Source organism: Branchiostoma floridae, chromosome 7 (assembly GCF_000003815.2).
Source record: "Branchiostoma floridae strain S238N-H82 chromosome 7, Bfl_VNyyK, whole genome shotgun sequence".
Classification (NCBI taxonomy): Eukaryota; Metazoa; Chordata; class Leptocardii; order Amphioxiformes; family Branchiostomatidae; genus Branchiostoma; species Branchiostoma floridae.
The window spans coordinates 6,341,784-6,354,588 of NC_049985.1; the positions used below are offsets into that span (position 1 = coordinate 6,341,784).

Here is a 12,805-nt window from a genome sequence, read left to right on the forward strand (position 1 = left end):
ACTCTACATACACTTGCATGAGATCCCATGGCACCATTGGACCGTCGGGTCATCCGTGATTCCGTGTCGTATCTTCTTATCTTCTTCTTCTTCTTCTTCCGGCAGCTGCACAGGTCTGAGAGGAGGTTCTTGATGCCGAGGATGATGTAGACGAACGTTTTTGGGCTCGGCATGAGGTTGAAGGGAGCTGGCATGGTCATCCCCTCCTCGAAGTAAGACAGCCACAGCTTGGTTCGTGCGAACTTCCACTCCACGTCGGAATCATCCTGGAGGTCAAGGATGTTTGTAAACCATTGTGTCAAAAAATCACATCTGTTATGTTTTTATTTTAATGAACCGCCCTATGGCGTAACACACCAGGTTTATACTGAAGAGGATGCACCCCTTACTCTTTCCATAAGCGTGGTGGATTATTTTATCCGAGGCGTGGCTCTCCTCACACGCGGGCCCTACATTTAACGTACTATCAGAGAAACTACCCTAATCGAAGCAAGCCATTTTCACCTGAGTTGAATGAGGAAATTTGTTTTTAAGACGTTTATGTTGGGAAACCTTTCCTGACGCACAGCAACATCGTAGTATGCCAGAGGATTCGATCAGAGGATCTTTGAAGTCGTCTGTTTTATCAGCAACGTCAATGTATACGAGAGGTTCTAACAGTACAATGGATCTTACTTCTATCTCCTGGTATGAGTTGCTGATCATAGCGATCAGCATGTTGATCAGCACGACCACCGTGATGACGTTGTAAGCTCCGAACAGAATGTACCCGACGTTCTCAATGAACTTGTGGTCATATCTAGGAGAAAAAAAGTGGTAACGTTACATAATACGGAGGCAATTGTACCGTGCACATCTTAACAGCTGGGCGGGATGCCAATGAAGGGGCATTTGCCCAGTAATGTATAGAAAGGAGGTAAAAAGCTAGTCTGAGAAACATTGTCCCGCCACATTGATCTATTGTGATAATATCAGGATTCAAATAATTATAGATATGATCCTCCATGTCTTCTACGTTCCATGGACCATGTGTAGGGCCGGCAAGGGTATAGAGTTATTGCAAGATTGTAGTATTTTCCAAAGTTAGAGATTATCTTTAAAACGGTTAAAAGCTTTTTAATTAAAAGTCTCTAATCGCTGAATGAATTTATTTGAGTATTAACTTTGCGTAAGACGAAACCCCAACCCGAAGTTTCAGCCACACCAGTTTCCTTGTAATACTTTATTAGTTCTGACGTAGATCTGAGGTATGTACTGTTGAGTTCAGCAGCGACACCTACGGGTACACTGCATGTACTGCAGCAATTAGGAGGCGCCCCTAACGTAACCAGTCATAGGCCTTTTTGCACCAGGTGAGGGTTATTTGCATGTATGGGAAACTAAACGTGATCCCACTCCAAGAAAGTGGCTGAAACTCAAACTACAAAATGTACCACGTACAGCTAGAAATTCAACGCCCTAGGAAACTAAGACTTTGTTAGGATATTTGGTGGCGAATATCAAGTCTCAAAACGTCACAAACTAAGCAGTCGGGGTATTTGATGGAGCCAAGTTCCTGTGAGTTTTGCAGTGGATCGGAGGCTCAAAAATGAGGTATGATCGTCAAATTTACCACACTTCTTCCAAGCAACAAATGTCTATTTCAGGTGCATGAGATGCTTATACGATGACGCTTGCCCATCCTATCCTTGATACTGTTTGCTAGAAGAGATAAACTTAGAAGGAAAGATGGTTTTGTGAGATAGTAACAGATGTAACAGCTGGCATGGGGAGAATACATGGTGGTTTGTAAGGGGGAGGGTGTATACTGAGCTGGCTTGCAATTGCATATCATCACACAGCGACACGGTAGAATGTTATATATATTGTGCAGCCATATAGTAGCATGTTATATATTGTGAAGTACAATTACAGGTTCAAGAGAAGAGTGTATCCCCACACACATACAATTAGCATACGTGTTTGCATAAGTTTTTAATCTGACCTTAGATGTACACCTTTCACCTCAGATAGCCCGAACATTGACCAGAACAGAGCTTTGAATGTTTCCTCCAACCTGCGAAAGAGACAAAGGTACGTGAAATGTTGACTGTTGTACATTATCGTCGCAAATACAAATACATGTACATCTATTTACGATACATCAACTGTTTCTAGCGTGAAAATACAACTTGTTGTAATTCTGGTAGTTGACAATGGTGTTCAGTGTACATCATTTTCGTATATACATCTTTTTGCGACACGTTACTCTGTCACAAAGAATGCATTTTTTGCATATTCATCGGAATTTTCGGTTGACCCACCCTGTCAGTAATCTGACCCAATCGGTGTGGACACGTCACTTTCTGTACGTGTGACGTCAGTAATAGGTCAAACGTTGTCGAAAGTCGATATATCACTAGGGTCAGGGACGGGGCCGATAATGACTTCCTGCAACATTTGACCCTTTGTTGACGTCATATGTGCAAAATACAATCTCTCCACAGCGATTGGCCGTGTCAGATAGCTGACAACGACTGTCACTGAAATCTTGGTGGGTCAAATTTCCATCTGTTTAATTCTTCATCACGTAAGTTACAGTATGATAAGATAAAATATTTTATGTTGGTAACACAGTTGTTAGCACTCTTACGTGACGAACGCAGCGTGGTCCTTCGCCCCTCTGTAATACGAGTACAGCTGGAACATGGCCAGCATGAACGCCGTGAAGACCAAGAAGAAGATGACCATGAACTTCAGGATGTCCAGAATGGTTTTCCCCAGTGAGATCTGCAGGGGACCGATGCTCTCATTAGCCGGGAGGATGTACGCAATACGGGAGAAGCTGAGCACAATCCCGACCGCAAACAGGCCCTCTGATATCAGTTCCGGGTCAGAGGCCATCCAATACTTCCGGTCTGAAAAAGAACACGGTTAAAAGCATTAACTTAGAAAGTTAACACTATTGAGAAGCAGTACTGTCATTATGAACAAGGTGGCGTATGTGATCTTCATGCTATTGGTGACATACCATTTTCTGTTCTATTACATTCCAGGAGGAACCGCATTACGGCGATAATGATCAGATCGTACTTCTAGATACTGAAGAGAGTTGCACCCAAAGGTATCACAGTAAGCGAATCTCCTTTGCTTTATATTGCAATATAAGCCTGCGTTTATCTATTGGTATACCCTCCAGCAGTTGGGCTTGTGTTGCTAATGTCAGTGTTTATCTCGCAATAGCAGCCATCGATAGCCAGCCTATAAATCCTATTCCCACTCCTAAGCCACTTGATGATCATGATACGGCGTTTGATACATATTCATCGATTTTCCACACTTTTCATTAATCATGACATCTACACGTAAGCTGAATCTGAATTGGTCAGCCGCCCTCAGGCGTAACACACGGCTTTGCATGTGCGCGACGGCGGTTGGCTATTATATAAATCACTGGGAACAACTTGTCGCACTTTCACGGTGTTAAAAGTTATGCAATCATAAATCCTGTAGATGCATAGATGAAATAGTCAATAGTCCTTGACCGTGATAAGGATTAGTGGAATAGGTACAAGTTACAACAAGTACTTTTTTTATTCCCATTGCCAAAGGCAACAAGAATTGCTCGCCACCTTTATATAAACCTCCCGAATGAGTACTACTTTTCCGCAGCCTAAACTGCGCCACTGCCATACTTCAATGTCTATATAGCTATTGCATATGATGTATATGGTTGATCTGTATCAACTTTGTAGGGAAATCGGTACAATAGATCGTTCCATTCTGCACATGACGAATTCGTGTCGATCAGTGGGACAAGATGTTACAATGCTGCACAAGGTGTTTCGTTAAACGATATCTGGTACGTATACGTCATACATTAAAACGTCATGGCGGCAGGTACCGACTTCCGGGAACCTTTGACCCCTTTTCATGACGTCACACGTCTCTAGGCCCTAAAATCGAACAGTGCGCGTCAGGAATGTGGATCACGTTCCTGACGAATGTCCTTGTATGGACAAGGTTGAAAATTCGGTCAGTTATAATTTTTTTAATAATTATTCTCTTGTAATAGAAAGTAAGTAAAATGTAAAGACATCATTTGCGTCATTACCTATTCGTCTGTGCTTCATTTTAATGACTCCAATGTCGGATCACTACCTAGTTTTCAGACATAGAAATGTCCATGCTAGGTGCCCTTTATTTCCTACGTGCTTAGCATAGGTTTCTACTATTTCACAACGCCAGCTGCTACCACAGCGTGCATAACACGCATTATGCCAATATGGTACCATGTTACACGTGTCCATGTTAACAAAGTCGGCCGGATAGTCAGGGAAATCTCGAACTAATCTTCTTAAGTGGTTCCGTGGATCAGTAATGTCTAACGCCATCTGCCAAACTTAAAAAAAAAGCATTCGACATCAAGATCAGGCACTGTAAATCACTTTTGGACCGATTCTATGATCTGGGGAAAGGGTCGTGGAGGAAAGTAGATTAGATGTTGAAATGGCAGGGTTGATCACATAAGCTAGTAAAGGGGTCAAGGTATTTGGGTTAATTGCCCTGTATCCTTCATGCTCCGTTCAAAATGTCTGTGGACATCCACAACACAAACAGAACACCGAATTCCGTCTTCTACCCCCTTCCCACTGTGCAATAAAGTTATTATCATAAGCGAGGCTCGTTCGATTGCCGCAGAATCGTCGTCCGATCGATTTTCGCCAAATGTGACAGGGATATTACTGCACCTGATCTCTCCTTGGTGTAGTATTCCCACTGCGTCCCGGAGTAGTTTCCCGGATGAGCGTTCATGTAGTTGGTCGCCTCGTACACCTTATACCAGGCCACGAACCGGGTCGCGAAGGACGCCAGGAAGGTGGACAGCATGGAGAAGTCCAGCAGGTTCCACATCTGGGAGGTGTACTCTTTCAGGCCGCTTCCCCACAGCTCTTTGACTTCGGCCCATATCATACCTGTACAAGGGGGGAAACACATGTTGACGAAACAGGTTTGAGATTCACACATCCGTGACATTTAATGCAACCGTTAGAAAAAAAAGTTTATTCAGTCATGCGTTATGTGCGTGATTTAGGGGATATTCAAGTGATCACTGCATCTGACGTTCACGTGATCACCACGTGAATTTCATATCAACCAATACGAAATTCTCATCATGACATTGCTACCCATTTGCCTTTACCAACTACAACCAGTCTCTTCTGCCGATTTAACTGAATTGCCCGTACCAAACATTGATACCATTGCTTTGTTTAACTTCACTAGATCGTTGTTAAACCGTTAGCTCGGTAACAAAGGCATCAATAGCCATTCTTTTATACGGCAATGGTTGTACTGATGACGTGACGTGAAGACACTCTATACCGACAAACCTAGGCAGAACTTTCAATGTCCTTTGACAGGGTGGTTTTGAAAATTACCAAAATTCGTGCATTTGTAATGGACATGACTTAGTATATATCACGTAGGCATACGGTTCAGAGATAAATGGAATGCATATACAAACATACATACATATATATATGTACATATCCCAACGCCCCAAATTTCCTACCGCACCACAGAGAAGAGCTGTTCAATCACACAGTTCACATACTAAAGAGGTAGATTGATTTTATGGGCTTAATATTGTGGCAGGTGAAGCCTTTAAGTTTATATGTAATGGATGATAGTGCACGAATTACAGTATCAATTGTAGTATCAAGATGAATTAGATTCCCAATTATAACGGGATGATGTAATTGTCAAACAATGTGCCATGACGTACCCAATACCCAAAGAATAACTAGCAGCTCTATAGGCTCCCATCGTCCAACGCGGTCTCTCCCGGCAATGGATGGCGGATGTGTCGTGTTGACGTTTCCGGTTGAGAACCCCTCGAACCGTTCAGCAGAGTTGAGTACCAACAGGACCAGAAAGATTGCAAAAGAGGACGCATGCGCCAGAAACTTCATGAACGGGCTCCGGAGTACTCTACCGGCCTGGAGAGGGATGGTGGCAGTATTTACGTTAGAGAGCGTAGTCAGGCCAATGAAAGACTTAGATAACATGTAATATGTATAATATATATCAACTATGTACCTTATTGAAGACTAAACAGGTCTTCAAGGTAATTGTGAGGACTAGGCTGTTTAGAACGTGTGACTTTCCGAAGGAGTGAGATGAGCAACGTGTCAAAGGTGATTGGTAATTGGTAGCGCCCCCCGTCCTGGTTCAATGAAGGTCGCGAGGTCTAGACAATATTGTCATCAGTTATCATGGAAAAGACCGGAGGACTGGCCGTTAATCTGTTAGTTAAATCGTTGTGTAATGGTTTATCCTTTACCCATAATATTATTTATCAGCAAAAATGTTTCTAGACGCAAGCTCAGCTTCAAGAGGAAAAAGATTTCATAGACACTTGCCTTTGCTTAATCTCACCAGACACCACCTTGTCTACGATTCTGTGGTAAGAAGCGTTTTAACGTCGTATTGAATTTTGAACCGGTTAAAATCTGATAATAGCCACCTTGGCGTTACATAAACATATCGAGGATCACAGTAAACCCATATCTTCTCGCCAACAGACAGCTTTTATTGATGCACTGATGACTAGAGGGCTGAACGGAAACCTCTAGATAACGATCGTTTACAAATTTACTTTCACTTGTTCTTTTGGGTATTCTTTTATCTCCATAATTGGCAGACAGTGAAGTATTATCGTCTTAACTTTCATTTTAAAGACTCTCCATCGGGTATGCGTGTTGTTTGTGATACGTCTTCCCAGTATTTATCTTATCTTTCGGGGCACTGGTATCCACACCTTACTCACAGTAATAACCATTTGCATTACCTTTGGTCTATATCTTCTTCTTATCTATCTAGGCCGCTGGTGTTTAGTATTATCTAGTGCAGTTCTGTTATCATAGCGCTTTCAAGTTGGCCACTTCAGCAACTTTTCATTTTAGCATTACAAACACGTATCAGTCCAGGGCCTTGAAAAAAACCAGGTGGTAATTTTTACTCTTTCTAAGAGACCTCTGTGGGCCCAATTAAGGCTGAAACCCTGTACTATTAGTCAGAACACGTTGGTGATTAGTGTAAGTAGACGAGACCTACATTAGCTCCTGTACCTCATTATCACCCTGGTCTTTCATCCTGTTGATGCGGCTTCTCTGTAGGAGAGGTACCAATTCTGCAGGCGTCTTTTGAAGAACTTTATGGACGTGTTTTGGAAGAGTACCAGTAAAATATGGCTTCCACACTGCCCGATTTCTTGCCTCCGGGTGGAGGTCAATGACCTCTGACAGCGGTACTGGTTTTGTGTTTGTGCTATTACTCAAGATCCTTTTATAGATTTGTGTGAATTTTGTCATGTTGGTCGATACTGCTGAGGTCGAGGAAGAATGGCACCGTAGCGCGGTATTTGCAGGTTTTCGAGAATTAAAGATAAAGATATTAAAGGTAGCGTGGTACAGCCCATGAAATCATGGTGGGTTTCAGGACATAACTATCAGCTTTTTATTCTAAAGAGTCATACAAATGCTAAAATCATTGACGTCATTCTCTTGCACGCGTCGCCCTTTGGAACACCAGTAGGCGAGATATTGCTCATGAGAAAGCCTGGGACAATTGAATTGCTACCTACATGTATGGTGTGTGGGCAAACGTCAGAGCTAACTTATGCACTTCCCTCTTTTTTTGTTTACTTAAGGTTCACCACAAGGCAAGGGAGTCCTCACCCAATGATTCTCAAATTGAAATGACCCGTACAGTTAGGATCATACAGCTCTGGCTAATTTCTTACTCGTGTTTTTCTCGCCTCCTACCTACCAATGTTCAAAATGACTTTGCAGTTTGTTGCAGTCGGCTTCCCAGCAACGTCTAGGGCGGTGCCATTTCCATATAGCTATAGACTTTGATCCACACAGTTATGTAACTACAGCAGTAGGCTTGTCAACTTGTCGACCTCTCTACTAGACTCGACACAGATTGAACTATCTAAGTTGCAAACTATTCCTTTGGCCGGCTTACTTTTCTGGCACATTATTCTCTTACAATTTTTCCAGCAATCTATGGGGCTTGGTGGAGACTAGTCCGTGTCTAACTCCCACTCTTTCTCAGAAGTAGTGAGTGCTTTGGAAAAAAAAGGTGTGAACCATTTTGTAAAGACTTTGGTATGACCCGCCCAGGGTTTGTGTTTGTGTTGTTCACTTTGTGGTACAAAGTGGCACATAGGTCAGAAAGTTTTTCTCGCTGTTTCAGTAATATGCAGGGTGTACTTTTACAGGGATGGATGGCAAGCCTTTAGCGTGTGTGAGGCACCTCCTCGGACACGAGACCCCATTTTACGTTTCTTCCGAAAGACGGATACTCTTCCCCATGATTCGAACCGGGATCTCCCAGTTACCAACTCATTTGTATAATCAGGAGCTCAACTTTGAGGCTGTTACTAGTTTAGCTACAGGGGAACCCCACGTTTCAAAGGTTTGCTTTGATTCAAGTTCAGTGAATATAACCCGCAGTGAATGTCAGACTCCTTCAGTTTTCCTCTACTTGCGATTGCATGTTGGTAAGGCGCCATATGCCTGATTATTCAGGGACAGTTCTAATGACCCAAAGTTACAGTAATTACCTTCAACCCTAGTTGAAAGTTGGTTTGGCGCCAAATATTTCCCGTTGAGAAATCCACTTAAGCTAATTCCCCTGAAGTTAGCACGAACGTTTAGTAGAGCTAATCAATGTAAAGAGCTCGAGTTTCACAGACGTACTGAGTAAATGGGTTTTACTTTAACAAAGCTTTTCGGCTGAAAGTAATGCACTCGATCGCTGACCCTCGTTGAAGCCCATCAAGTCAATTTTGGCATTTTTGTCTAGTAAGTCGATGATGTATGTGCGCCATAGCTTCACCAATAGTTGCAAAAGTAGCCAGTAATTGCTCCTACCGTTGAGCCTTTCCGTGCCAGACAGAAGGCCTGCCTGCCCTAACCCCTACGGGACCTCCCCCCCCCTACGTTGCACCTTGTGGGGCTATTTGGGGTATTAAACCCCTACGTAGATGTAAATGTAGAGTCTGAAGGTGCCATCCTTTTTATGAAAAAACTGAGAGTTTTTAAGATTTGTTTTTTTTTTTCAAGTTTATATAGATGGTAAACTTTTCTGGAGCATCACTTTTAGCAACAGGTTATAAATGTTATAGCAGGATATTGAACGCAGGAAATGAGATAGTCTTTGACAAGTTGTGGGACCTTAGACCTAAACTTCCTGTCAGTACCCAGTGACAAGCTGGGAACCTTAGAGCTAGACTTCCTGCTACATGTATAACCTGTTGCTAAAAGTTCTGGAACATGACTTTAGCAACAGTTTACAGCAGGATATTGAACGCAGGAAATGAGATAACCTTTGACAAGATGTGGGACCTTAGACCTAAACTTCCTGTACTACCTTAACTACGTAAACACACAGATTAACAAACAGACTTGGACCAAAATTGATACTTTTGTACACAGAGGTGACAATGCTTGAGTCTTTAGGGTAAAGACGTAGCTAGCAATCCATTCTACGTTCTTCAAACATCTTGCTTCAAAGGCAGCAAGGGAACTTAAGAATGAAGAAAGATCTTTAGACTGCACTTTCCAAGTTAAACACAACAGATAGGATTTAACTTTGTCCCTGTAAGACACTAAGCTTGATAGAAAAAAAATTAACTCAACACTTCTATGACCTCACTAAATGCAGATTGCTCTTGACTCAGTGACTCAGTTACCCGATGATCAAACGCAGCGTGTTGGTTTTAGGGTCCTAGCCAAATCGTCAAAATCTCACCGTGAAATAGGATACAACGGCAGTCAGCGTGCGTTTATTGCAGCTAATATGTAAGTGATTTGGCTTAGGGTCAAATAGTAATCCCCCCTCCCTTCTTCCTCCTGTAAAACACGCCCAACAATTTGTCGGTAGTGTAGTCTGGTACTGCACATCAGAACTGACATCATTCAGGCCCCAAAAAGCTTTCGAAAGCCTATTATCTGTGTCTGGGGCTTGTCAATTGGGACCATCAATGCGTAGAGAAGGAACTAGTGTGGCGCCAACACCCATTCACTTACCATGCATGACCTCCGTGTGCGATAATCAGTGGTGTCGCGCGGGACTTGTCAAAGTCAACGGCTGAGGCCCCCGTATAGGCAGTATACTTACACTTGGTTTGATTTTTTTTGATTGAATAAACATACATGAGCAAAGTACAAATAGTGGCCCACTCAAGTTGAAAAAACTTATATTGTCACCGCTGTTAAAACAAAATGAAAACAGGTAATTTACAAGAAAGTAAAACAAAAGTAACAACAATCAATTGGGTATTGAGTGGATTGAAGCGTAAGTCCTTATTCCCCTCCCTCAGGAATTTAGGTCGGACACGAACAAAAGCATACTCTAAAACGAATGGTATATGATGGTGACAAACGGCCCGTTTGTACAATGTAATTCTGGGTTGAGCACATAATTCTACAATTTGTGGTTTAATCTCATCTGGGAACACGACGTCTCCGTGACATCAGTGTGCCCACGGGAACAATCCATGTAAACGACTGTACTGCGATTCACCCCAGGCAGAGGTAGCTCACCGATTGCCACTGAGTGATTTCATGGCTACCAGATGAAAGCAATAGCCTATTCCTCGCCCGTCGCTATGTTTGATCGCGAGCATGCAGCCTCCAGAAGTAACACGGCACAGCTCATTGAGCAGCCATGGGCAGCTAATACAGCCGCCACTGTTTGACCCCAACTTTTCATATGTGGTTGGCCTTTTGTATTACGTACATCAGTCAGCCGTGAATGAATCTGCGGGTTTGATTCACTGGTCGATTATTGAATGAAAACTGCATGCAGAATAGTAAGTTTGCCCAGATGATGGCACAACCAGGTGGCCCCTCATATATATGACCTTGTCGTGGCCTTTAAAGTTAGTAACCCGTGTGCTAGGTCCCGAAGTACAAAGCTGGCAATATCTCAACAATAGGTCGGATGTATGACAATCGGCACACTTCTTCCTTGACTAGTTTTATCGTAATGAATGGAATTGAAAGAAAGCCAAGTTCAAGGTAAAACTTTTGTTTAAACCCAATCTTTTTTCCTTTATTAGTACAGGCAAAAATAACATTCCACATCATCAACTTTTGATGGGTGTATTTGCTGTGATTGGCTAGTGACATATCACTGATATGTCATTAAGTGAAGTGTATTCTATAACGCCAACTATATGGCTACATGTCCAATCGTATGCATGAAACTACTTTATATAGTCGTTCTGAGCCATCTGTCTCATAATGATGTGCAATTTAGTGTGTACAAGCACATTGGCGTCTACTATCAAGAACAGCCGCGTTGATACATAAAACATAAGAATTGAGTGATTAATAAAGACATTTGCTGTTTATTAGATTGCCACAAAATCATCAAGTAAACTTTGTAATTGCACGTGAATGATCCCGTGGGTTGAGACGTTATATTGGTTATTGCGGGTGAGTATAATCTGTGGCGATTAGCACTCAAACTCATTTATTACTATTATATAGATAGTCTAGACTGTCAATCAGAGCAAACAATACTGTGCTGAAGTCCCACCCTCATTCAAACTTTTGCTAGATCCCAGAATCTTCATAAATAACAAACGTGTCCCTGTCTCTGTCAGTTACACAGTCTTGCAATTCATCACTTGTTTATGTAGACAGGAAAACCAGACTGGATTCATGGAAAACCTTTTCTAACCGCTGGTAACCTCATACCCACGCAAATGTTGGAATTGTTTGCGGTTGCTTTGAATGTTGTGTGGTACTTTGTTTTAGTGGCGTCATGAAAATAATGGTTTGTCTCTATCGTTGACGCTGGTGCTAGCTTTAAACAGATAGATACCTGGGATACAATTACTTCATCAAGATCACAACTTGAAAGTTTTGTTGACGTAGGATACAACTTGTGCCTTGTTGCGACACGACTTGTACCATGTTGCGAAACGACTTGAACCTTGTTGCGAAACGACTTGTACCATGTTGCGAACTGACGTTTGCGAACTGACATTGTTGCGAAACAACCTGCAACCGATACACCCTATGAAAGTATCATAAAAACTGAAGGTGTCTTGTAGCTTACCCTTGAGCACGGCGCTATCCAATAGGCGACCGCCAGGAACGGGAGAAAGGCGGCCACACTGAGGACCAGAAGGCACTTGATGCTGGTGGGCTTTTGTCGGAGCCCTTCGACACCCTCGTACCAAATGTTCACCAGCTGCTGCTGGCAGTTGGGGTGAGCTACAAACTACATCAACACACACATACAAACAAACAAACAAACAAACAAACAAATGTATATTCTGTTAATGTACGTTATCACCCCACGTGTTTATCGTTGGCAATGTTCACGATTCAAAGTACGCATGAGCGGCGCCAATGCATAATGGTAAATTTGACAAAACCTAAGGTTCAATGCAGGAAAGATACCAGGTAAAATGTATATGCATCTATTACCATGTACGTTAACAGTACAGTACATAAAATGCAGTCGTTCCTAATGTATTTACATACTTGCACACTGTAAATGTTATCTCTTCCTTATCTATAATTGAATTTACCGATAGGATCAACATGCGTCAAATTCATCACAGCAAGCCGACAGACTGGTAAATAGGTTTAGGATTTTATCATTATATTATGAACAAATCCATTTTAAAATAATTTTCTTAGTACTTCAAATAGAATCGTCAGATCGTATTTCTTTACCCTATTTTATTCTATTTACTTAACAAACACATATTGCCACAGAGGGGTTTTCAAAG

The 12,805-nt window shown here is 42.2% G+C and overlaps 1 protein-coding gene and 1 long non-coding RNA gene across 3 annotated transcripts in view; one reads left to right on the plus strand and one right to left on the minus strand.

Annotated features, from left to right (window-relative positions):
* The window catches only part of LOC118419520 (short transient receptor potential channel 3-like), a 60,905-nt gene that overhangs the window by 3,344 nt on the left and 44,756 nt on the right, over nucleotides 1–12,805 (minus strand). For both annotated transcript variants that reach the window (XM_035825938.1, XM_035825937.1), the window contains 7 exons: nucleotides 12,124–12,288; nucleotides 5,768–5,981; nucleotides 4,731–4,955; nucleotides 2,633–2,897; nucleotides 1,985–2,056; nucleotides 676–799; nucleotides 12–266 (listed from right to left, as the gene is read on the minus strand). In XM_035825938.1, coding sequence (XP_035681831.1) covers nucleotides 12–266; nucleotides 676–799; nucleotides 1,985–2,056; nucleotides 2,633–2,897; nucleotides 4,731–4,955; nucleotides 5,768–5,981; nucleotides 12,124–12,288 — 1,320 coding nt within the window. The remainder of the gene's footprint in view (nucleotides 1–11; nucleotides 267–675; nucleotides 800–1,984; nucleotides 2,057–2,632; nucleotides 2,898–4,730; nucleotides 4,956–5,767; nucleotides 5,982–12,123; nucleotides 12,289–12,805) is intronic.
* Nucleotides 1,558–3,521, plus strand: LOC118419522. Its single transcript, XR_004831627.1, has 3 exons — nucleotides 1,558–1,593; nucleotides 2,010–2,073; nucleotides 3,036–3,521. It is a non-coding gene; the product is annotated as an uncharacterized LOC118419522 (long non-coding RNA).